Here is a 26,880-nt window from a genome sequence, read left to right on the forward strand (position 1 = left end):
GCAGTATGCTTAGGGTCATTGTCCTGCTGGAAGGTGAACCTCCATCCCAGTCTCAAATCTCTGGAAGACTGAAACAGGTTTCCCTCAAGAATTTCCCTGTATTTAGCGCCATCCAACATTCCTTCAGTTCTGACCAGGTTCCCAGTCCCTGCCGATGGAAAAACATCACCACAGCATGATGCTGCCACCACCATGCTTCACTGTGGGGATGTTTTTCTTGGGGTGATGGGAGGTGTTGGGTTTGCGCCAGACATAGTGTTTTCCTTGATGGCCAAAAGCTCAATTTTTAGTCTCATCTGACCAGAGTACCTTCTTCCATATGTTTGGGGAGTCTCCCACATGTCTTTTGACAAGCACCAAACATGTTTGCTTATATTTTTTGGGGGGCCACTCTTCCGTAAAGCCCAGCTCTGTGGCGTGTACGGCTTAAAGTGGTCCTATGGACAGATACTCCAATCTCCGCTGTGGAGCTTTGCAGCTCCTTCAGGGTTATCTTTGGTCTGTTTGTTGCCTTTGATGAATGCCCTCCTTGCCTGGTCTGTGAGTTTTGGTGGGTGGCCCTCTCGTGGCAGGTTTGTTGTGGTGCCATATTCTTTCCATTTTAAATAATGGATTTAATGGTGCTCCGTGGGATGTGCAAAGTTTCTGATATTTTTTTTTATAACCCAACCCTGACCTGTTTGGAGAGCTCCTTGGTCTTCATAGTACTGCTTCCTTGGTGGTGCCCCTTGCTTGGTGGTGCCCCTTGCTTAGTGGTGTTGCAGACTCTGGGGCCTTTCAGAACAGGTGTATATATACAGTGAGGGGGAAAAGTATTTGATCCCCTGCTGATTTTGTGCGTTTGCCCACTGACAAAGAAATAATCAGTCTATCATTTTAATGGTAGGTTTATTTGAACAGTGAGAGACAGAATAACAACAACAAAAATCCAGAAAAAAGCATGTCAAAAAAGTTACAATGATTTGCATTTTAATGAGGGAAATAAGTATTTGACCCCTCTGCAAAACATGACTTAGTACTTGGTGGCAAAACCCTTGTTGGCAATCACAGAGGTCAGACGTTTCTTGTAGTTGGCCACCAGGTTTGCACACATCTCAGGAGGGATTTTGTCCCACTCCTCTTTGCAGATCTTCTCCAAGTCATTAAGGTTTCGAGACTGACATTTGGCAACTCGAACCTTAAGCTCCCTCCACAGATTTTCTATGGGATTAAGGTCTGGAGACTGGCTAGGCCACTCCAGGACCTTAATGTGGTTCTTTTGAGCCACTCCTTTGTTACCTTGGTCGTGTGTTTTGGGTCATTGTCATGCTGGAATACCCATCCACGACCCATTTTCAATGCCCTGGCTGAGGGAACGAGGTTCTCACCCAAGATTTGACAGTACATGGCCCCGTCCATCGTCCCTTTGATGCGGTGAAGTTGTCCAGTCCCCTTAGCAGAAAAACACCCCCAAAGCATGTTTCCACCTCCATGTTTGACGGTGGGAATGGTGCTCTTGCGGTCATAGGCAGCATTCCTCCTCCTCCAAACACGGCGAGTTGAGTTGATGCCAAAGAGCTCCATTTTGGTCTCATCTGACCACAACACTTTCACCCAGTTGTCCTCTGAATCATTCAGATGTTCATTGGCAAATTTCAGACAGGCATGTATATGTGCTTTCTTGAGCAGGGGGACCTTGCGGGCGCTGCAGGACTTCAGTCCTTCACGGCGTAGTGTGTTACCAATTGTTTTCTTGGTAACTATGGTCCCAGCTGCCTTGAGATAATTGACAAGATCCTCCCGTGTAGTTCTGGGCTGATTCCTCACCATTCTCATGATCATTGCAACTCCACGAGGTGAGATCTTGCATGGAGCCCCAGGCCGAGGGAGATTGACAGTTCTTTTCTGTTTCTTCCATTTGCGAATAATCGCACCAACTGTTGTCACCTTCTCACCAAGCTGCTTGGTGATGGTCTTGTAGCCCATTCCAGCCTTGTGTAGGTCTACAATCTTGTCCCTGACATCCTTGGAGAGCTCTTTGGTCTTGGCCATGGTGGAGAGTTTGGAATCTGATTGATTGATTGCTTCTGTGGACAGGTGTCTTTTATACAGGTAACAAACTGAGATTAGGAGCACTCCCTTTAAGAGTGTGTGCTCCTAATCTCAGTTTGTTACCTGTATAAAAGACACCTGGGAGCCAGAAATCTTTCTGATTGAGAGGTCAAATACTTATTTCCATCATTAAAATGCAAATCAATTTATAACATTTTTTACATGCGTTTTTCTTGTTATTCTGCCTCTCACTGTTCAAATAAACCAACCAGACTGATCAGTTCTTTGTCAGTGGGCAAATGTACAAAATCAGCAGGGGATCAAATACTTTTTTTCCCTCACTGTATGCCGAGATCATGTGACACTTAGATTGCACACAGGTGGACTTTAACTAATAATGTGACTTCTGAAGGTAATTGTTTGCACCAGATCTTATCTAGGGTCTTCATAGCAAAGGGGGTGAATACATATGCACACACCAGTTCTTTTTTCATTTCACTTCACCAATTTTTTACTTTTGTGTATGTCCATTACATGAAATCCAAATACAGCCAATGAAATTACAGGTTGTAATGCATCAAAATTCTTCACCTTCTCCGCTATGCAATCTGGTTTCAGAGCTGGTCATGGGTGCACGCTCAAGGTCCTAAACGATATCGTAACCGCCATTGATAAGAAACAATACTGTGCTACCGTATTCATTGACCTGGCCAAGGCTTTCGACTCTGTCAATCACCACATCCTCATTGGCAGACTCAATAGCCTTGGTTTCTCAAATGATTGCCTCGCCTGGTTCACCAACTACTTCTCTGATAGAGTTCAATGTGTCAAATCGGATGGCCTGTTGTCCGGGCCTCTGGTAGTCTCTATGGGGGTGCCACAGGGTTCAATTCTTGGGCCAACTCTTTTCTCTGTATACATTAATGATGTCGCTCTTGCTGCTGGTGAGTCTCTGATCCACCTCTACGCAGACGACACCATTCTGTATACTTCTGGCCCTTCTTTGGACACTGTGTTAACAACCCTCCAGACGAGCTTCAATGCCATACAACTCTCCTTCCGTGGCCTCCAACTGCTCTTAAATACTAGTAAAACTAAATGCATGCTCTTCAACCGATCGCTGCCCGTACCTGCCCGCCCGTCCAGCATCACTACTCTGGACGGTTCTTACTTAGAATATGTGGACAACTACAAATACCTAGGTGTCTGGTTAGACTGTAAGCTCTCCTTCCAGACTCACATTAAACATCTCCAATCCAAAGTTAATCTAGAATTGGCTTCCTATTTCGCAACAAAGCATCCTTCACTCATGCTGCCAAACATACCCTCGTAAAACTGACCATCCTACTGATCCTCGACTTCGGCGATGTCATTTACAAAATAGCCTCCAATACCCTACACAATAAACTGGATGCAGTCTATCACAGTGCAATCCGTTTTGTCACCAAAGCCCCATATACTACCCACCACTGCGACCTGTACGCTCTCGTTGGCTGGCCCTCGCTTCATACTCGTCGCCAAACCCACTGGCTCCAGGTCATCTACAAGACCCTACTAGGTAAAGTCCCCCCTTATCTCAGCTCACTGGTCACCATAGCAGCACCCACCTGTAGCACGCGCTCCAGCAGGTATAGCTCTCTGGTCACCCCCAAAGCCAATTCCTCCTTTGGCCGTCTCTCCTTCCAGTTCTCTGCTGCCAATGACTGGAACGAACTACAAAAATCTCTGAAACTGGAAACACTTATCTCCCTCACTAGCTTTAAGCACCAGCTGTCAGAGCAGCTCACAGATCACTGCACCTGTACATAGCCCATCTATAATTTAGCCCAAACAACTACCTCTTCCCCTACTGTATTTATTTATTTATTTATTTTTGCTCCTTTGCACCCCATTATTTCTACTTTGTACTTTCTTCCACTACAAATCTACCATTCCAGTGTTTTACTTGCTATATTGTATTTACTTTGCCACCATGGCCTTTTTTGCCTTTACCTCCCTTTATCTCACCTCATTTGCTCACATTGTATATAGACTTATTTTTCTACTGTATTATTGACTGTATGTTTGTTTTACTCCATGTGTAACTCTGTTGTTGTATGTGTCGAACTGCTTTGCTTTATCTTGGCCAGGTCGCAATTGTAAATGAGAACTTGTTCTCAACTTGCCTACCTGGTTAAATAAAGGTAAAATAAAATTTTAAAAATAAAAATAGGAGAAACGCCAAGGGGGTGAATACTTTTGCAAGGCACAGCATGTATGCGGATGACTCAACACTACACGTAACTGAAATTAATGAAACACTGAACAAAGAGCTGCAGTTAGTTTCGGAATGCGTAGCAAGGAATAAGTTAAGTTATTTCCAAAACTAAAAGCATTATATTTGGAACAAATCATTCACTTAACCTCAACTACATCTCGTAATGAATAATGTGGAAATTGAGCAAGTTGAGGTGACTAACTGCTTGGAGTAACCCTGGATTGTAAACTGTCATGGTCAAACATATTGATACAACAGTAGCTAAGATGGGGAGAAGTCTGTCCATAATAAAGTGTTACTTTGCTGCCTTAACAACACTATCAACAAGGCAGGTCCTACAGGCCCTGGTTTTGTCGCACCTGGTCCACTGTTCAGTCGTGTGGTCAGGTGCCACAAAGAGGGACTTGGGAAAATTGCAGTTGGCTCAGAACAGGGCAGCACGGCTGGCACTTAAAGGTACACGGAGAGCTAACATTAATGACATGCATGTCAATCTCTCATGGCTAAAATTGGAAGAGAGATTGACTTATTACTTGTTTTTGTAAGAGGTGTTGACAAGCTGAAGGGACCGAGCTGTCTGCTTTAAAATACTAGCACACAGCTCAGACACCCATGCATACTCAACAAGACATGCCACCAGGGGTCTCTTCACAATCCCCAAGTCCAGAACAGTCTATGGGAGGCACACAGTACTACATAGAGCAATGACTACATGGAACTCTATTCCACATCAGGTAACTGATGCAAGCAGTAGAATCAGATTTAAAAAGCAGGTAAAAATACACCTTATGGAACAGCGGGGACTGTGAAGTAACACAAACACAGACACATGCATACAAACGCATGATAACACGCACTATACACACACGTACAGATGGATTTTGTGTTGTCGAAATGTGGTAGTGGAGTATTGGCCTGAGGGTACACACTTAGTGTGTTGTAAGTTCTGTAATGAATGTATTGTAATGTTTTTAAAATTGTATAGCTGCCTTAATTTTGCCGGACCCCAGGAAGAGCTAATGGGGGTCCATAATAAATACAAAAGTCACTACTTTCACCTCTGATTTGTAGCACCCACCTAGCCTGAAATACAGAACCTATTTTGCTAACATTCCGCTCCTTGTACTCCATGTCATATTTAGCATGACAAGGAGTGGAACGATAACTCAAACTGACTGGTACCCAGGCTAGCGAAAAACCTTTTTGCTCCGGAGTCCTCACCACTCATCAGCTCTCACTGTAGAGAAGGGAGAAGTGATTGTTTGTAATTGCGTGCCAGTGATCTTCCGGGCCTATAGGGGACACAGCTGCTTTGCCAGAGGGGAAGTCCTCTGGGTCACTGCTGCTTAGTAACCAGCACAGTCCCACAGCAGGTGATGCTGGTCATTAACGTGAACATGGGCACAGTACATTCATAATAGATGAGTGTGGCCGAACAACAACTATGGATTCTATACCAGTATAGGATAGATAGTCTCCTGTGGAATTAATGTAGGCTAGGCTATACAAAAGAGCACAACACTGGTATTTTTGTGGTTCCAATGGAATCGGGTCACAAATCATTGACATTGACTCAATTTCACCTTGATGCCGCTCTCATCCTGCTACCTATCACACTCTTCAGGAGAAAAATAACAGAAGAGTGGCATGGTGCCACTAAGTTAGCCTAGGTAGGTACACTACATGACCAAAAGTATGTGGACACCTGCTCGTCGAACATCTCATTCCAAAATCATGGGTATTAATATGGAGTTGGTCCCCCCTTTGCTGCTATAACTGCCTCCACTCTTCTGGGAAGGGTTTCCACTTGATGTTGGAACATTGCTGCGCGGACTTGCTTCTATTCAGCCACAAGAACATTAGTGACGTCGGGCACTGATGTTGAGTGATTAGGCCTGGCTAATCGGCGTTCCAATTCATCCCAAAGGTGTTCGATGGGGTTGAGTTTAGGGCTCTGTGCAGAACAGACAAGTTCTTCCACAGCCATCTCAACAAAACCTTTTCTGTATGAACCTCGCTTTGTGCATGGGGGCATTGTCATGCTGAAACAGGAAAGGGCCTTCCCCAAACTGTTGCCACAAAGATGGAAGCACCAAATCATATAGAATGTCATTGTATGCTGTAGCGTTAAGATTTTTCTTCCCTGGAACTAAGGGGTCTAGCCTGAACCATAAAAAACAGCCCCAGACCATTATTCCTCCTCCACCAAGCTTTACAGTTGCCTCTATGCATTCGGGCAGGTAGCGTTCTCCTGGTATCCACCAAACATAGATTCGTCTTTCGGTCTGCCAGATGGTGATCCCGTGATTCATCACTCCAGAGAACATGTTTTCGCTGCTCCAGAGTCCAATGGCGGCGAGCTTTACAGCACTTCAGCCGACGCTTGGCATTGTGCATGTTGATCTTAGACTTGTTTGCGGCTGCTCAGCCATGGAAAGCAATTCATGAAGCTCCCGATGAACAGTTCTCATGCTGACATTGCTTCTTCCAGAGGCAGTTTGGGACTCGGTAGTGAGTGTTGCAACCGAGAACAGACGATTTTTACTCACCAAACGCTTCAGCACTCAACGGTTCCGTTCTATGAGCTTGTGTGGCCTACCACTTTGCAGTTGAGCCGTTGTTGCTCCTAGAAGTTTCCATTTCAAAATAACAGCATTTACAGTTAACCGGGGCAGCTTGTTGGAAAGGTGGCATCTTATGACGGTGCCCCATTGAAAGTCCCTGAGCTCTTCAGTAAGGTCATTCTACTGACAATGTTGTCATGGAGATTGCATGGCTGTGTGCTAGATTTTATACACCTGTCAGCAAGGGGTGTGGCCGAAATAGACAAATCCACTAATTTGAAGGGGTGTCCACATACTTTTGTATGTATAGTGTATATGGAATAGTCTTGTCTTCATTGATTTCATTTGCGCAATTGACATATCTTGCCATTTGGATCAGAGCCAGAGGGCATAGGCCTACTACAATCATGTTGTTGATTACAGGTTTTAAAACAATAGATATGTAGATTAGATTTAGCCTCTACCCGTGACATATTCATACATAGTCATTTCAACTCCTGGTTATAAATGTTGGTGTGCTTTTTTCGTTTTTATTTTCAGTTTTATTTTCAGTTTCTTTACACAAATATATCGTGACTCTTGAGTGATCGAGGATTGCTTACAGATTGAACTGCGCTCGTGGTGCAGGAAAACTGCACGACTCCTCTCTTTCCCACAATTCACCACGCGCCAGCCTGCTGTCTGTGGTGCTGAAGCGGCGCGTGCTGGGGACTGGAGCACCAACACACAATCGAGGCATCCTCTCGCGGGATGGTCAGAGGAGCAACGAAGTAGATAGAAGAAGAGTGTTTGCAATTCAGGAATCCAGGCCAATTATTTGTGATTTAAAAAAATATATAAAATACAATTTACAGTAGTCTGAATTTGTGTAAGCTGTTTTGATAGCATATAGCCTATTTGCGCTGTACATGTTAGGTTTTTACACAGCCCTCTCTCTAAATTATTTCGCTCTCATCCTTATTGTTGTTGCCTGCCCGTCTCGGGCATTCTTTATGCACAGCAAACTGATCCAGTTCTCTCCGAGAAAATAGACCTTCGCGTCGGAACAGCATGGCCCGGTCCAGTCGCACCAACTGAGAGAGATGGAAGCCAAGCAGCACTCCATAAAGAGCCTGAAGAGCTACCCAGAGGCGGGGGGCCGGAGCCTGGCGGCGGCCGCGGGAGACGTCGGTGGTGGAGGAGGGTGTCGTGCCGGCTCGGCACAGATGGAGATGGAGGCAAACATACAGAAAGCCATTGACTTCAAGGTGGAGGGCCACCGTTGCTACAAGGAGAAGAAATTCCGGGAAGCGATAGGGAAGTACCACCGGGCTCTGCTGCAGCTGAAAGGGGTACATTTAGTGGATGGAACCACGGGCTCCGAGGTCAACCTCCTGAGCCAAGCCGCGGTCAAACTGACGGAGGAGCAGCGGAGAACTGTGGAGATCACGGAGATCGAGTGCTACGACAGCCTGACAGGTGAGTAGCTAGCCTAATCGGTGTTTTTGCTCGGCATCGCGCGGCCACGTAACCGAGGAGACCCCGGCTCTTGAGGGGCTTGAGCCTGGAAAGCTCATGTTCTGAGATTGAACCACGGCTGCCATTGTTCGTTTCGGTTCACGGGGTTAGAAAGGAACGAGTTTAGACAATTAGCCAGTGTCAAGCATAATTTCCGCTGCTGTGAGGCCTGTATGGGCATAAATTAATAAGATTTGGCTTAATAATACATTAATAGCTTGCGCTTTTCACAATGGACAGCGCCAAATCTCGATTAAAGGTCCAATGCAGCCATTTTTATCTCAATATCAAATAATTTCTGGGAAATAATAAAGTACCTTACCTTGATTGTTTTCAATAACAATTGTCAAAAAGAAACAAAAACAGCTTCATAGCATAGAGCAATTTCTAAAGCTATAATTTTGCTAGGACTGTCTGGGAGTGATCTGAGTGGGGCTGAAAGAACGGAAAACTAAGCTGTTATTGGTAGAGAGGTTTGGAATTATCTTTCTTATTGGTCTATTAACTCATTTACCACCTGGTGATGTCACTAGGCAGGTCAAAACTCCATCCCACCAAAACAGGCTGAAAATTCAGTCAGTCTTTTCGAACAGCTCTTATACTAAAAGGTCATTTTAATTTTCACAATTTCACCGTATTATTCCAACATAGTGTGGAAATATATGTATATGAAACACAGGAAAATCACATTTTTTTACTGCACTGGGCCTTAATGATTCCTTTATTAGTAACTGCCACAGGGGTTAATTATAATATCTTATCATTTGTGTGCTAGACACGTTTTTGCCTCAAGCCATGTCTTCCTCCTGTGATTGGTATCACTGTCTGTCTCTCTTTGTTGTGCTCCATTAAAGTTTATTTTTGCTTCTCTGGATTCAAAACCTTCTCCCCCAGTTAATTCCTTTGATAGCCACGGGGGAAACCAGCGATTTGATGTTGATCAACTGTTAATGTAGTCAGTGGAATGGCTATATTAGCAGGAGTGTACATCCTGTGGAAAAGGAACACAGATACACACAGTGGGAGCCTGGGGTTATATGGTGCCATATCATCCAACACATGATGTCTCTCCCACAGTGCCGCTGTGTTGTTACAAAAACAGTTCACATGCTCGGAGGTGGAAAAACATGGTGTGGACAATCCCAGTTTACAGGTGAAATCTGTCTACATGGATCCTTGAATGACTGCACAAATACAAGTAATACGCCACTATGGCTGCGTTTACACAGGCAGCCCAATTCTGATATTTTACCCAATTATTGACAAAAGACCTGATCTGATTCGTCAAAAGACCAATTAGTGAAAAAATATCGGAATTGGGCTGCCTGTGTAAACGCAGCCAATGAATTGCAACCTACAACAATTTCTATAGTTAGAATACTTGACAATATTAGGACTCTTTTCTGGTCAGCATCGTCATGTCTGGTCATCAAGGTTAATCTGTCTATCAAACCAAGCACAAGTGTCAGTTAAATAGGCTATGTATGTGTAATGTAATTAGAAAAGATTAACTTAATATCTCTAACAAGGAGATTTGAGTAAAGCTGAGCTTACAGGTATTTGTTTTTGGTAATTCTTTGAGTAAGAAATAGGATCATCTATTGAACAGATGTGAGTGTAAGAGATTGTCTACTGGCAGATAATCTATGAAACAGACGAGATTTGATTCTAACAGATACAGTAGTCTGTCTGGCAGATGTGAGTTGGCCTATAGGGGATTAGATGTGTCTGTTGGTCTAATGACGACCGTATGAAATATTGTTTACCACCTGTGACAGTAGTCTGTCTACATGAGAGTATGGCTAAGATGTTACGTAATGCATTGTGAAATCTATTTGGTGAGTGATATGCTATGATATATTTTATGGTGCCTGTCTTATTCATTTTGTTGACAATGTCTATGAAGATTCAGCCCCCCTATTATTCAGAGGAATCTCTGATTCAGCGGTGCCATTTTCAGTACAAGATATTCTAACAAACGGTTAACATGAAAACATAGAATGGTTAAAGGCAGGCTGGGTTGCTGTGGTGCTGGCTGTGTCTCTCTGTCCTGGCTCCGCTGGGTCCTGGCTCAGCTGGTGTGACAGGCTGAAGGTCGACTCTCTCTGCCCCGTCTTATGGCCCTCTGTCTGGGTCCTGTCGGGAAGATACCCTGGCGTGAAGGAGAAATGGAGACGGAGGTAGGGGGATGGAAAGAGAGGCTAAAAGAAAGAGGGGGAGTAAAAGAGCGAAGAAGAGAGGAAGAAAGAGAAAAGGAAGAGGGAAAGCGAGGCAGACACTGGGCCCTTTCCTGTTGTTATTCTCGTGTCCATCACCTCATTCTGCTCTCAATTCTCACAATAACAAAGACCCTTTCACAGTAATAGCAGTGATAATGCGTATTGTTCATAGCCCACATCCTCTCAGTGGTGTGCGTTTTTCAGATAATGTATTTCTGATTATTTCTATTTTATTTTAGAATGAATAAAAATACATGTACATTGCGTACATATTTCATAAGACTGGAGACCTCTCCACCCTACCAACAGTTTGGTTACCCAGAGTCCTGCTGGACAGAAGGTGGCCCCTGTGGTGTTGAGTGAGGCAGTGTTTTGATTGGCCAGCTGTCTTAGTCTCTGACGCATGATACAGGTGCAACAGAGCGAACAGCCTCACCTCCAGCTCGTCTGTGTGTGTGTGTGTGCGCGTGCCTGCGTGATTGTGTTTGTCTCAGCAATCGCAGCTCTGAAAAACAGCAGCTAACCAAGGGGGTATCTGATATGGAGGAAGGTGGGGGTACACAGATTGCTTCTCACCCTGCCATTCTCACAGTGCCCATACTGACATTGCTGTGTGTGGTGTCTGTTTTTTGTGTAGGGATGTGCGAGCTTATGGCGTGCGCGTGTGTGCGTGTGCGTGCTTGACTTTGTCGTGACAAGGACAGGCTTTTCCTTCCTATTGTGTGTCTCGTCACGGTACCTTTTGAAATGACATGGCTACCTGACAAATGCGGGCCAGAAATTTTCACTACATGCAGCGATTTTGCCGTCAGCATGCTGCAGACAGGGATTGTGTTTGGAGACTGAGATTCAAGACAAGAGATAGGAGAGAAGCCGACATCAAAGGAGACAAGTAATGATAGAAAGAGACAGAGGAGGAAACTGTGAGCGAATGACACAAGTAATAAAGACCTGCATTTGGCTGTGATGGTGGTTTGGAAGAAGGAAAAAAAAACACCAAAGAAGAGAGGTAGAGAGAGAGAGAGAGAATAGAGAGGGAGGGAGGGAGAGAAACAGGAAGATGTTTGTGCCTACAGTGTTGTTACCAGATTCTGTCTGAGAGAGAGCCATTGAGATGAATGGCCTATTTGCCGTTGTCCTAAAAGAGACAGAATTCTGTTTCCCCATGGGGCTGTGGGACTGTATCTAAGTGGGTTACACCAGGCAGTCTGTCTGTAGCCGCTCTGGAAATGGTGCTGCAACATGTTGGCCAGAGGGAGACCGTCAGCCACGCAAGTTGATCGTTTTTGGGATGAATCATGTTCTGCAGGCAGCACACCCACCCACCCAAACCAGATGCTGTGCTCACAGATACATGTGAAAACAGCAAATATACTAACGGTTTTTACAGTCTTCTTTTTATACATGGCACTCAAAGCGCTTCCCAAAATGGAGACCCTATGAGCAAAAGACGTTGAAAAGTCATTGAGAATACGTCTTTTCAACGTCTTGTGCTCACTGGGGAGGAAGAATATAAAAACAGCAGGAAGCAGTTGATGCGTTATTAGAAAATACACCTTTTTTTATTTAACCAGGTAAGTTGACTGAGAACACATTCTCCTTTACACCAACAACCTGGGGAATAGTTACAGGGGAGAGGAGGAATGAGCTAATTATTAAGCTGGGGATGATTAGATGGCCATGATGGTATAAAGACCAGATTGGGAATTTAGCCAGGACACCACCCCTACTCTTACAATAAGTGCCTTGGGATCTTTAGTGACCACAGAGAGTCAGGACACCCGTATTAGGTCCCATCCGACACAGGGAAATGTCCCCAATCACTGCCCTGGGGCATTGGGATATTTTTTTAGACCAGAGGAAAGAGTGCCTCCTACTGGCCCTCCAACACCACTTCCAGCAGCATCTGGTCTCCCATCCAGGGACTGACTAGAACCAATGCTACTTAGCTTCAGAAGCAAGCTAGCAGGATGCAGGGTGGTATGCTGCTGGCATATTCAGATTGCTTATTCAGATGAGGAGAGATCTTCTGTAGAGCATAGACATACATGTAAAACAATTAGTCAGGTCCAAACTCGTTTTGTGAGGGAGATTGAACCATGTTTTCCTTGTCCGGTTTCCTCTGATTCCCTGTGAGTGGCTTAATCGGTGCGTGAGTCATGAGTCACAGCCTTGCGTAGAAGCTGCGGCACAACGTTTTGAGCAGGAATAACGTGTTTCGTAACACCCAACCCCTTTTGTTCACCAATCAGGATGTTTCGTAACACCCAACACCTTTTGTTCACCAATCAGGATGTTTCGTAACACCCAACACCTTTTGTTCACCAATCAGGATGTTTCGTAACACCCAACACTTTTTGTTCACCAATCAGGATGTTTCGTAACACCCAACACCTTTTGTTCACCAATCAGGATGTTTCGTAACACCCAACACTTTTTGTTCACCAATCAGGATGTTTCGTAACACCCAACACCTTTTGTTCACCAATCAGGATGTTTCGTAACACCCAACACCTTTTGTTCACCAATCAGGATGTTTCGTAACACCCAACACTTTTTGTTCACCAATCAGGATGTTTCGTAACACCCAACATCTTTTGTTCACCAATCAGGATGTTTCGTAACACCCAACACCTTTTGTTCACCAATCAGGATGTTTCGTAACACCCAACACTTTTTGTTCACCAATCAGGATGTTTCGTAACACCCAACATCTTTTGTTCACCAATCAGGATGTTTCGTAACTGCCAGCACATTTTATTCACCAATCAGGATGTTTCGTAACTGCCAGCACATTTTATTCACCAATCAGGATGTTTCGTAACTGCCAGCACATTTTATTCACCCATCAGGATGTTTCGTAACTGCCAGCACATTTTATTCACCAATCAGGATGTTTCGTAACTGCCAGCACATTTTATTCACCAATCAGGATGTTTCGTAACTGCCAGCACATTTTATTCACCAATCAGGATGTTTCGTAACTGCCAGCACTTTTTATTCACCCATCAGGATGTTTCGTAACTGCCAGCACATTTTATTCACCCATCAGGATGTTTCGTAACTGCCAGCACATTTTATTCACCAATTAGGATGTTTCGTAACTGCCAGCACATTTTATTCACCAATCAGGATGTTTCGTAACTGCCAGCACATTTTATTCACCCATCAGGATGTTTCGTAACTGCCAGCACATTTTAGTCACCCATCAGGATGTTTCGTAACACCCAACACCTTTTATACACTGTTCTCAAATGCTCTTCTTACTGCCACGATGATCCAGCAACTTCCACCCACTTGTGTGTGTGCGTGTGCGCGCGTGCACGTGTGTGTGTGTGTGTGTGTGTGTGTGTGTGTGTGTGTGTGTGTGTGTGTGTGTGTGTGTGTGTGTGTGTGTGTGTGTGTGTGTGTGTGTGTGTGTGTGTGTGTGTGTGTGTGTGTGTGTGTGTGTGAGCTCTACCACTCAGCAGCAGATCCACCCATAGCCCTTTCAGGAGACTGGCTTTCTTTTAGACACAGTGCATTAAGCCAAAGAGCTGCGATGAGGCCATGATGGACACTTTAGAAGGTTTAGGCTGTGTATTATTTCATCGATGTCCATTAACATTTTGCTGCGGTATGTTTACACTAATCTATCAGGCTCCTAGAATGCTCATGGGATTCATTTACAACCAGCTGAAGGTAGTGGGTGTATCAACATCATTAGCTCCCTCACTGGCCAGTGTGCGTGTGCGTGTGTGTGTGTGTGTGTGTGTGTGTGTGTGTGTGTGTGTGTGTGTGTGTGTGTGTGTGTGTGTGTGTGTGTGTGTGTGTGTGTGTGTGTGTGTACGCATGCTTGTGTGTATCCGTGTCTGATGTAAAGAGTCCATATTTCTCACCACATCCATTTCCTCTCAGGGCTATTACATCGAGGCTATCTATGAACTTGTGACCCTTGACTTGCAATTCTAGGCCCCCCATAGTAACGAGACTTCAATGAGCGTCGCATCCGTTTCTCCCCGGACAAGAAATAGACAACCACGAGTCTTAGAATGGAGAACGCTGCCTGGAATGAGATAAAAAAGTATATTTACTGGGAGTTCCATTTGGCTCCCAGTGCCACTACACTTCCCCAACAATCTTGAGATTCATGACATCACTCTCTAATCTTAATCTCATTCCAGAAGGGAACGGGGGTATAATACTGTCAGAGGCTGTGCCCCAATTGGCACCCTATCCCCTATATAGTGCACTACTTTTGACCAGGGCATTCCCTATATAGTGCACTACTTTTGACCAGGCCCTGGTCAAAAGTAGTGCACTATATAGGGAATAGGGTGCCATCTAGGATATAGAATTAGTCCTCAGTGCTATATAATACTGCAGAGGGGGTACTATCTATCACGGGGCCTAGCCTACTATACAGTCCAGTCAGCCCCCTCTTATAAAACCAGAGTGGAGCAGCAAAACTCCTCCCTTTCACCCACTGCCAATAACGTCACTAGAGGAGGAGATGGAGAGGAGGAAGTGTATGGAGGAGGTGTTGAAGGGAGAGAGGAAGAGGAAGAATGAGGGGTATGAGGTGTATGGGAGAAGGAGGAAAAGGAGAAGGGAAAGAAAGGGTGAATTATATGGGGAAGTAAGAGGAGGACAGAGGGGGAGAGAGGAAAGTGAGGGTGAAAAGAAAGAATGGGTTTTTTCCTTGGTTCGTATGTTGGCCGTTCAGGGGTTGTATGAGAGCCATGGACGCATTGTGCCAGGTCTGCAGATGGCATGGCATCACTGTGGGGGCTCGACTGGGCATGCTGTACTCCCCTCTTTACCATTCCATTGCAGCCAAGAGAGAGGGAATGAGAGAGAGACAGAGAGAATGGGGGACGGTCAGGGAGCCAAGAGAAAAGGCGCTGAGCGTGAAGAAGGGGAGGGTGGGGGAAAGAGAGTGAGAGAAACTGGACAGGGTTTTAAAGGAACTGTTAAATATGAAGGGATTAGAAGAGGGATAGAGAGAGAGAGAGAGAGAGAGAGGGAGAGAGAGAGAGGGAAGAAAAGAGTTAGGTGACTTTGGTGGACCTTTGTGACCTCTCCATTGCTGCATTTGCGTATCATTTGTCATTGTCGGTATGGTGATGAGCGATCACATCCAAGGCTGATGGTATTATATCATCGCCCTGGCAGTGCTAGAGTGCCCTAGTCATGCCAGTAAATAAGATCCAGTCATCTGCGAAGGAGGGAGATAGAGAGATAGAGGGAAGGAGGGAGAGAGAAAGAGAGGGGGGGGGGGTTTCAGAGTAAGAACATACAGAGTGTTCTTGGTCAACACCTACCGTAATGAGAATTTGTAAGAATCATTTGTAAATATCTTAACACACTGTGCTCCAGTGGACAGGAGAGACAACTTGGTATTTATCGAGAAAGCTGCATATTAATATAGGTGGGGTCCACACTATGATCCCTCAGCCCTATGATCCCTCAGCCCTATGTTCCCTCAGCCCTATGTCCCCTCAGCCCTATGTCCCCTCAGCCCTATGTCCCCTTAAACCTATGTTCCCTCAATACCCACTGAACCAATTTCAAATGGCACAAATGATTGTTGTTATCAGGTAGAAAATGCAGATTATTTTAGTATCTACATATGTAAGGGTATACACTGAGTATACAAAACATTAAGAACACCTGCTCTTTCCATGACATAGACTGACCACATGAATCCAGGTGAAAGCTATGATCCTTATTGATGTCACTTGTTAAATCCACTTCAATCAGTGTAAATGAAGGGGAGGAGACAGGCAATGGTGGAAAAAGTACTCAATTGTCATACTTGAGTAAAAGTCAATATATCTTAATAGAAAATGACTCAAGTAAAAGTGAACGTCACCAAGTAATATACTACTTGAGTAAAAGTCAAAAAGTATTTGGTTTTATGTCAGTAACTGCTAGGAGTGGTGGTAGGAGTCAGGCGCAGAGAGCAGAGGTAAGGAAATTTGTGTTTATTCCAATAAACACAAAAACGGTCGACGCCAACACAACCGGCGTGAAAAATGCAAAGTGCCCAGAACAACAGGTACACAGCATGCATATAAAATAATACTTGTCGATCGCCAGCACATCCAATAACAAAACACACTCTGACGCAAAATAATCCCGCACAAACCTGGGCGGGCTAAACAGGCTTAAATAACCATAAATCAAGAGAACCAAATGGGGAACAGGTGCAAACAATAAGACATACCAAACAAAAAGGAAAAAGGGATCAGCGGTGGCTAGTAGGCCGGTGACGACGACCGCCGAGCGCCGCCCGAGCAGACAGGGGAGCCACCTTCGGTGGAATTCGTGACATTTTAAATATACTTAAGTATCAAAAGTAAATGTAATTGCTAAAATATACTTAAGTATAAAAAGTAAAATAATCATTTCAAATTCCTTATATTAAGCAAACCAGTACGCACAATTATTATATATTTTTTTAATTTACGGATAGCCAGAGGCACATTCCAACACTCAGACATCATTTACAAACGAAGCATTTGTGTTTATTGAGTCCGCCATATCAGTGACTGTAGGGATGAGTAGGGATGTTCTCTTGATAAGTGTGTGATTTTAGACCATCTCTATCCTGCTAAGCATTCACAATGTACTTTTGGGTGTCAAGGAATATGTATGGAGTAAAAAGTACATTATTTTCTTTAGGAATGTAGTAAAGTAAAAGTAAAATTTGTCAAAAATATAAATAGTAAAGTACAGATACACAAAAACACAACTTAAGTAGTACATTAAATTATTTTTACTTAAGTACTTTAAACCACTGGGGACAGGTTAATGAAGGATTTTTAAGCCTTGAGAAAATTGAGACATGGACTGTGTATGTCTTCCATTCCGAGGGTGAATGGGCCATACAAAAGATTGAAGTGCCTTTGAACGGGGTATGGTAGTAGGTGCCAGGCACACCGGTTTGTGTCAAGAACTGCAATGCTGCTGGGGTTTTTACGCTCAACAGTTTCCAGCGTGTGCGTGTATCAAGAATGGTCCACCACCCAAAGGACATCCAGCCAACTTGACCCAACTGTGGGAAGCATTGGAGTCAACATGGGCCAACATGTAGTCCATGCCCTGAGGTTGTTCTGAAGGTAAAAAGGGGCGTCCAACTCAATATTAGGAAGGTGTTCCTAATGTTTGGTGTACTCAGTGTACTGTATATGGAACCTACTGATATGTTCGATCACTATGACCTTGACCTTTTGTCACTATTACAGCAGTCCCCATGGCATTTTCTGAGATAGTTATTTTTTATCTCAGCATCTACTCAAGTAATTTTTATAGCGATTATCTTACATATGTACAATTATATGGCCTACCCACTGGACAAAAACTGGTTAAATCAGAGTTGTTTCCACGTAATTTCAACCCAAAATTTAGATGTGATTAAATGTTGAATCAACCTGGAAAAAGTCAGAGATATATTTTTTTTTAACCCAAATCCAATGACATGGTGAAATGTTTTGTTGATTTCACATTGAATTCACATTAGTTGACAACTCAACCAAATACAAATCAAACCTCAACGTTGAACTGACATCTGTGCCCAGTGGGTATGACCCACTGAAGTATTGAATCATTAGTGACCGGAAACAAATTTCTGAGTTGAATAAGTGATTATTTATCTCTGCATTGATCATATATTTAGCACAAATACTGTAAGCAAGGCCATTGGACTGACTAAAAATGTCTAAAGAATATGTCCTTGGCAGAAGGTTAAGGTCACACTGACCAGAAATGTATATTCAAAATAATGACCAAGATTTACGGCCTTTTCTCAGGTTAAGCCTAACATTTCACAGAGCTATACACAGTGTCGCAATGCTGCAATTTTTTGACTGCTGGCTGGTGGCAATAATGTAATTACTTTCTCAGTAATTAAAGTTGGAAATTCAAACATTTCAGATTGTCAAATGAATTTTAGATACAACAGAATACTAATCAGCTAACAATGTATTTATTTTATATAGAATATACAGCTGTCCTGTATAGGCTACCTAAACCTGCGTAACGTGAGCCGTGCCGTTGTGGATAGAAAGTTGTTGTGCGTAAAACCAGTCTATTCATGCCAAATACACTGAACAAAAATATAAACGCAACATGCCACAATTTCAACGATTTTACTGAGTTACAGTTCATATAAGGACATCAGTCAATTGAAATACATTCATTATGCCCTAATCTATTCACATGACTGGGAATACAGATATGCTTCTGTTGGTCACAGATACCTTAAAAAAAAGCTAGAAAACCAGTCAGTATCTGGTGTGACCACTATTTGCCACATGCAGCACGACACTTCTCCTTCACATAGAGTTGATCAGGCTGTTGATTGTGGAATGTTGTCCCACTCCTGTTCAATGGCTGTGCGACGTTGCTGGATATTGGCGGGAACTGGAACACGATATTGTACACGTCGGTCCAGAGCATCCCGAACATGCTCAATAATTGACATGGCTGGTGAGTATGCAGGCCATGGAAGAACTGGGACATTTTCAGCTTCCAGGAAATCTGTAAAGATCCTTGCGACATGGGGCTGTGCATTATCATGCTGAAACATGAGGTGATGACGGCAGATGACACGACAATGGGCCTCAGGATTCTGTCACGGTATCTCTGTGCATTCAAATTGCCATCGATAAAATGCAATTGTGTTCGTTGTCCATAGCTTACGCCTGCCTGTACCATAACCCCACCGCCACCATGGGGCACTCTGTTCACAACGTTGACATCAGCAAACCGCTCGCCCACACGACGCCATACACACTGTCTACCATCTGCCCAGTACAGTTGAAACCAGGATTCAACCGTGAAGAGCACACTTCTCCAGCATGCCAGTGGCCATCGAAGGTGAGCATTTGCCCACTGAAGTCGGTTATGACGTCGAACTGCAGTCAGGTCAAGACCTTGGTGAGGACGAAGAGCACGCAGATGAGCTTCCCTGGGACAGTTTTTGACAGTTTATGATGAAATTCTTTGGTTGTGCAAACCCACAGTTTCATCAGCTGTCCAGGTGGTTGGTCTTAGACGATCCCGCAGGTGAAGAAGTCTTGGCAAGGGAGAAATGCTCACTAACAGGGATGTAAACAAATTTGTGCACAACATTTTAGAGTAATTAGGTTTTTGTGCATATGGAACATTTCTGGGATCTTTTATTTCAGCTCATGAAATATGGGACCAGCACTTTACATATTGCGTTTATATTTTTGTTCAGTGTACATTAGACTCTCGGTCTGATATGAACTTTTGAACACCTGAGTAAGTTCCACTCGTTGAACTGGCACCGTCCTAGCCTTGACCACGGCACGTGTTCAAATCAAACAAAAAAATGGTCACATACACATGGTTAGCAGATGTTAATGCAAGTGTAGCGAAATGCTTGCGCTTCTAGTTCCGACCGTGCAGTAATATCTAACAAGCAATCTAAACTAACAATTTCACAACAACTACCTTATACACACAAGTGTAAAGGAATGAATAAGAATATGTACATAAAAACATATGGATGAGTGATAGCCGAACGGCATAGGCAAGATGCAGTAGATGGTATAGAGTACAATATATACATATGAGATGAGTAATGTAGGGCATGTAAACATTATATTAAGTGGCATTGTTTAAAGTGGCTAGTGATACATTTATTACATCAAGATGGCAAGATGCAGTAGATGGTATAGAGTACAGTATATACATATGAGATGAGTAATGTAGGGTATGTAAACATTAGTGGCATTGTTTAAAGTGGCTAGTGATACATTTATTACATACATTTTTCCATTATTAAAGTGGCTAGAGTTGAGACAGTATGTTGGCAGCAGCCACTCAATGTTAGTAATGGCTGTTTAACAGTCTGATGGCCTTTAGATAGAAGCTGTTTTTCAGTCTCTCGGTCCCCGCTTTGATGCACCTGTACTGACCTCGCCTTCTGGATGATAGCGGGGTGAACAGGCAGTGGCTCGGGTGGTTGTTGTCCTTGATGATCTTTTTGGCCTTCCTGTGACATCGGTTGGTGTAGGTGTCCTGGAGGGCAGGTAGTTTGCCCCCGGTGATGCGTTGTGCACACCTCACTACCCTCTGGAGAGCCTTGCGGTTATGGGCGGAGCAGTTGCCGTACCAGGCGGTGATACAGCCCGACAGGATGCTCTCGATTGTGCATCTGTAAAAGTTTGTGAGTGTTTTTATTGACAAGCCGAATTTCTTCAGCCTCCTGAGGTTGAAGAGGCACTGCTGCACCTTCTTCACCACGCTGTCTGTGTGGGTGGACCATTTCAGTTTGTCCGTGATGTGTACGCCGAGGAACTTAACACTTTCCACCCTCTCCACTACTGTCCCGTCAATGTGGATAGGGGGCTGCTCCCTCTGCTGTTTCCTGAAGTCCACGATCATCTCCTTTGTTTTGTTGACATTGAGTGTGAGGTTATTTTCCTGACACCACACTCCGAGGGCCTTCACCTCCTCCCTGTAGGCCGTCTCATCGTTGTTGGTAATCATGCCTACCACTGTAGTGTCGTCTGCAAACTTGATGATTGAGTTGGAGGCGTGCATGGCCACGCAGTCGTGGGTGAACAGGGAGTACAGGAGAGGGCTGAGAACGCACCCTTGTGAGGCCCCAGTGAGGATCAGCGGGGTGGAGATGTTGTTACCTACCCTCAGCACCTGGGGGCAGCCCGTCAGGAAGTCCAGGACCCAGTTGCACAGTGCGGGGTCGAGAACCAGGGTCTCAAGCTTAATGATGAGTTTGGAGGGTACTGTGGTGTTAAATGCTGAGCTGTAATCGATGAACAGCATTCTTAAATAGGTATTCCTCTTGTCCAGATGGGTTAGGGCAGTGTGCAGTGTGATTGCGATTGCGTCGTCTGTGGACCTATTGGGGCGGTAAGCAAATTGGAGTGGGTCTAGGGTGTCAGGTAGGGTGGAGGTGATATGATCCTTGACTAGTCTCTCAAAGCACTTCATGATGACAGAAGTCAGTGCTACGGGGCGGTAGTCATTTAGCTCAGTTACCTTAGCTTTCTTGGGAACTGGAACAATGGTGGCCCTCTTGAAGCATGTGGGAACAGCAGACTGGGATAAGGATTGATTGAATATGTCCGTAAACACACCAGCCAGCTGGTCTGCGCATGCTCTGAGGACGCGGCCGGGGATGCCGTCTGGGCCTGCAGCCTTGCGAGGGTTAACACGTTTAAATGTTTTACTCACATTGACTACAGTGAAGGAGAGCCCACAGGTTTTGGTAGCGGGCTGTGTCAGTGGCACTGTATTGTCCTCAAAGCGAGAAAAGAAGTTGTTTCGTCTGTCTGGGAGCAAGACATCGTGGTCCGCAACGGGGCTGGTTTTTCTTTTGTAGTCCGTGATTGACTGTAGACCCTGCCACATACCTCTCGTGTCTGAGCCGTTGAATTGCGACTCCACTTTGTCTCTATACTGACGCTTATCTTGTTTGATTGCCTTGCGGAGGGAATAGCTACACTGTTTGTATTCGGTCATGTTTCCGGTCACCATGCCCTGATTAAAAGCAGTGGTTCGCGCTTTCAGTTTTGCGCGAATGCTGCCATCAATCCACGGTTTCTGGTTGGGGAATGTTTTAATTGACACTGTGGGTACAACATCACCGATGTACTTGCTAATAAACCCGTTCACCGAATCAGCGTATTCATCAATGTTGTTGTTCGACGTTATGCGGAACATATCCCAGTCCACGTGATCGAAGCAATCTTGAAGCGTGGAATCCGATTGGTCGGATCAGCGTTGAACAGACCTGAGCGCGGGTACTTCCTGTTTTACTTTCTGTCTATAGGCTGGGAGCAACAAAATGGAGTCGTGGTCAGCTTTTCCGAAAGGAGGGCGGGGGAGTGCCTTATATGCGTCGCGGAAGTTAGAATAACAGTGGTCTAGGGTTTTGCCAGCCCGGGTTGCGCAATCGATGTGCTGATAGAATTTAGGAAGCCTTATTTTCAGATTAGCCTTGTTAAAATCCCCAGCTACAATAAATGCAGCCTCAGGATATGTGGTTTCCAGTTTACATAGAGTTGAATGAAGTTCTTTCAGGGCCGTCAATGTGTCTGCTTGGGGGGGAATATACACGACTGTGATTATGATCGAAGAGAATTCTCTTGGTAGATAATGCGGTCGGCATTTGATTGTGAGGAATTCTAAGTCAAGTGAACAAAAGGACTTGAGTTCCTGTATGTTGTTATGATCACACCACGTCTCATTAATCATAAGGCATACACCCCCGCCCTTCTTCTTACCAGAGAGATGCTTGTTTCTGTCGGCGCGATGCGTGAAGAAACCAGGTGGCTGTACCGACTCCGATAGCGTGTCTCGAGTAAGCCATGTTTCCGTGAAACAAAGAACGTTACAGTCTCTGAAGGCAACTCTTGCTCGGATTTCGTCTACCTTGTTGTCAAGAGACTGGACATTGGCGAGTAGTATGCTCGGGAGCGGTGCGCGATGTGCACGTCTACGGAGCCTGACCAGAAGACCGCTCAGTCTGCCCCTTCTACGGCGCTGTTGTTTTGGGTCGCCGGCTGGGATTCAATCCATTGTCCTGGGTGGTAGGCCAAACAGAGGACCCGCTTCGGGAAAGTCGTATTCCTGGTCGTAATGTTGGTGAGTTGATGTTGCTCTTATATCCAATAGTTCCTCTCGACTGTATGCAATAAAACCTAAGATTTCCTGGGGTAACAATGTAAGAAATAACACATAAAAAAAACTAAATACTGCCTAGTTTCCTTGGAACGTGAAGCGAGGCGGCCATCTCTGTCGGCGCCGGAAGTCTCACCGATATCCCCCTTGATTTTTTCTTTTTCAAGTACTAGGGCCCTTTTTCAGTCACATTCCAGGAGCCCATGAAACAAACACTTAGCTTCCATGTACATTTGGAAATTAAAACGGTTTATGAATTAATGACCTTTTGGAGGGTTACTGTCAAAATGATTTATTACACTGAACAATATTATCAAGGCACAAGGCGAAACCCAGATGCAGACACAGGAGGCTGATGGTTGGAGTCTTACCATCTGCCTCCAGCACAAAAACATCCTGTGGCGTTCTGCATTAGCATCGAATAGCCCCCGTGATATGCAACTTTTCAGGGAAGTTAGGAACCAATATACACAGTCAGTTAGGAAAGCTAAGGCTAGCTTTTTTAAACAGAAATTTGCATCCTGCAGTACAAACTCAAAAAGGTTCTGGGACACTGTAAAGTCCATGGAGAATAAGAGCACATTCTCCCAGCTACCCACTGCTCTGAGGCTAGGAAACACTGTTACAACCGATAAATCCACTATAATTGAGAATTTCAATAAGCATTTCTCTACGGCTGGCCATGCTTTCAACCTGGCTACCCCTACCCCGGTCAACTGCCCGGCACCCTCCACAGCAACCCGCCCAAGCCCCCACCATTTCTCCTTCACCCATATCCAGATAGCTGATGTTCTGAAAGAGCGGCAAAATCTGGACCCCTACAAATCAGCCGGGCTAGACAATCTGGACCCTCTCTTTCTAAAATTATCTGCCAAAATTGTTGCAAACCCTATTACTAGCCTGTTCAACCTCTCTTTCGTATCGTCTGAGATTCCCAAAGATTGGAAAGCTACCGCGGTCATCCCCCTCTTCAAAGGGGGAGACACTCTAGACCCAAACTGCTACAGACCTATATCTATCCTACCCTGCATCTCTAAGGTCTTCGAAAGCCAAGTTTACAAACAGATTACCGACCATTTTGAATCACACCGTACCTTCTCCGCAATGCAATCTGGTTTCAGAGCGGTCATGGGTGCACCTCAGCCACGCTCAAGGTCCTTAACGATATCATAACCGCCATTGATAAGAGACATTACTGTGCAGCTGTATTCATCGACCTGGCCAAGGCTTTCGACTCTGTCAATCACCACATTCTTATTGGCAGACTCAACAGCCTTGGTTTCTCAAATGATTGCCTCGCCTGGTTCACCAACTACTTCTCTCATAGAGTTCAGTGTGTCAAATCGGAGGGCCTGTTGTCCGGACCTCTGGCAGTCTCTATGGGGGTGCCACAGGGTTCAATTCTTCGGCTGACTCTCTTCTCTGTATACATCAATGATGTCGCTCTTGCTGCTGGTGAATCTCTGATCCACCTCTACGCAGATGACACCATTCTGTACACTTCTGGCCCTTCTTTGGACACTGTGTTAACGAACCTCCAGATGAGCTTCAATGCCATACAACTCTCCTTCCGTGGCCTCCAACTGCTCTTAAATGCAAATAAAACTAAATGCATGCTATTCAACCGATCATTGCCCGCACCTACCTGCCCATCCAGCATCCCTACTCTGGACGGCTCTGACGTAGAATACGTGGATAACTACAAATACCTGGGTGTCTGGCTAGACTGTAAACTCTCCTTCCAGACTCATATTAAGCATCTCCAATCCAAAATTAAATCTAGAATCGGCTTTCTATTTCACAACGAAGCATCCTTCACTCATGCTGCCAAACATACCCTCGTAAAACTGACCATCCTACCGATCCTCGACTTCGGCGATGTCATCTATAAAATAGCCTCCAACACTCTACTCAACAAACTGGATGCAGTCTATCACAGTGCCATCCGTTTTGTCACCAAAGCCCCACACACTACCCACCATTGCGACCTATATGCTCTCGTTGGCTGGACCTCACTTCATACTCGTCGCCAAACCCACTGGCTACAGGTTATCTACAAGTCTCTGCTAGGTAAAGCCCCGCCTTATCTCAGCTCGCTGTCACCATAGCAGCACCCACTCGTAGCACGCGCTCCAACAGGTATATCTCACTGGTCACCCCCAAAGCCAATTCCTCCTTTGGTCGCCTTTCCTTACAGTTCTCTGCTGCCAATGACTGGAACGAACTGCAAAAATCTCTGAAGCTGGAGATTCCCATCTCCCTCACTAGCTTTAAGCACCAGCTGTCAGAGCAGCTCACAGATCACTGCACCTGTTCATAGCCCATCTGTATACAGCCCATCTATCTACCTCATACCCATACTGTATTTATTTATTTATTTATTCTGCTCCTTTTGCACCCCAGTATCTCTACTTGTACATTCATCTTTTGCACATCTACCATTCCAGTGTTTAATTGCCATATTGTAATTACTTTCCCACCATGGCCTATTTATTGCCTTAATTCCCTTATCTTACCTAATTTGCACACACTGTATATAGACTTCTTGTTTTCTTTTTTTCTACTGTATTATTGACTGTATGTTTTGTTCATTCCATGTGTAACTGTGTTGTATGTGTCTAACTGCTATGTTTTATCTTGGCCAGGTCGCAGTTGCAAATGAGAACTTGTTCTCAACTAGCCTACCTGGTTAAATAAAGGTAAAATAAAATTAATAAATAAAATTAATCCAAAAGGGGTAGGTAAGAGAATGGTTGTGGACAGGCAAAAAGGTCAAAACCAGATCAGAATCCAGGAGGTACAGAGTGACAGACAGGCTCATGGTCAAGGCAGGCAGAATGGTCAGGCAGGCAGGTACAAAGTCCAGAAACAGGCAAGGGTCAAAACCGGGAGGACTAGAAAAAGAGAATAGCAAAAGGAGTACAGGAAAAACACACTGGTTGACTTGACTAAACATACAAGACAAACTGGCACAGGGAGACAGGAAACACATGGATAAATACACTGGGGAAAACACCTGGAGGGGGTGGAGATAATTACAGGAACAGGTGAAACAGATCAGGGCGTGACAAATATAGACATGGATGACAGGCGCATGGGCCCCCAGAGCTGATCTGTTATTGAAGGTCCATATTTATTTATGTATTTATTCATACAACAGTGGATCAACTCACCAAAAGACCAATGTACATCGAGGGTGTGAAAAATCTGCACTACATCAAATATTTGTTATCGCATAACATCACTTTTTTGTCTATAACATGAGGCTAAGGGAACATGGGACTGAGAGATCATAGGGCTAAGGGAACATGGGACTGAGAGATCATAGGGCTAAGGGAACATGGGACTGAGAGATCATAGGGCTAAGGGAACATGGGACTGAGAGAACATAGGGCTAAGGGAACATGGGACTGAGAGATCATAGGGCTAAGGGAACATGGGACTGAGAGATCATAGGGCTAAGGGAACGTGGGACTGAGAGAACATGGGACTGAGAGATCATAGGGCTTAGGGAACATGGGACTGAGAGAACATGGGACTGAGAGATCATAGGGCTAAGGGAACATGGGACTGAGAGATCATAGGGCTAAGGGAACATGGGACTGAGAGATCATAGGGCTAAGGGAACATGGGACTGAGAGATCATAGGGCT

The 26,880-nt window shown here is 44.7% G+C and overlaps 1 protein-coding gene across 1 annotated transcript in view; it reads left to right on the forward strand.

Annotated features, from left to right (window-relative positions):
- Positions 1 to 7,523: 7,523 nt before the first annotated feature.
- The window catches only part of LOC106612492 (tetratricopeptide repeat protein 9B-like), a 37,397-nt gene continuing 18,040 nt past the window's right edge, over positions 7,524 to 26,880 (forward strand). Inside the window, exon 1 of the mRNA XM_014213678.2 lies at positions 7,524 to 8,310. Coding sequence (XP_014069153.1) covers positions 7,935 to 8,310 — 376 coding nt within the window. The 5' untranslated portion in view covers positions 7,524 to 7,934. The remainder of the gene's footprint in view (positions 8,311 to 26,880) is intronic.

This window comes from Salmo salar, chromosome ssa09, assembly GCF_905237065.1.
Source record: "Salmo salar chromosome ssa09, Ssal_v3.1, whole genome shotgun sequence".
Lineage (NCBI taxonomy): Eukaryota > Metazoa > Chordata > Actinopteri > Salmoniformes > Salmonidae > Salmo > Salmo salar.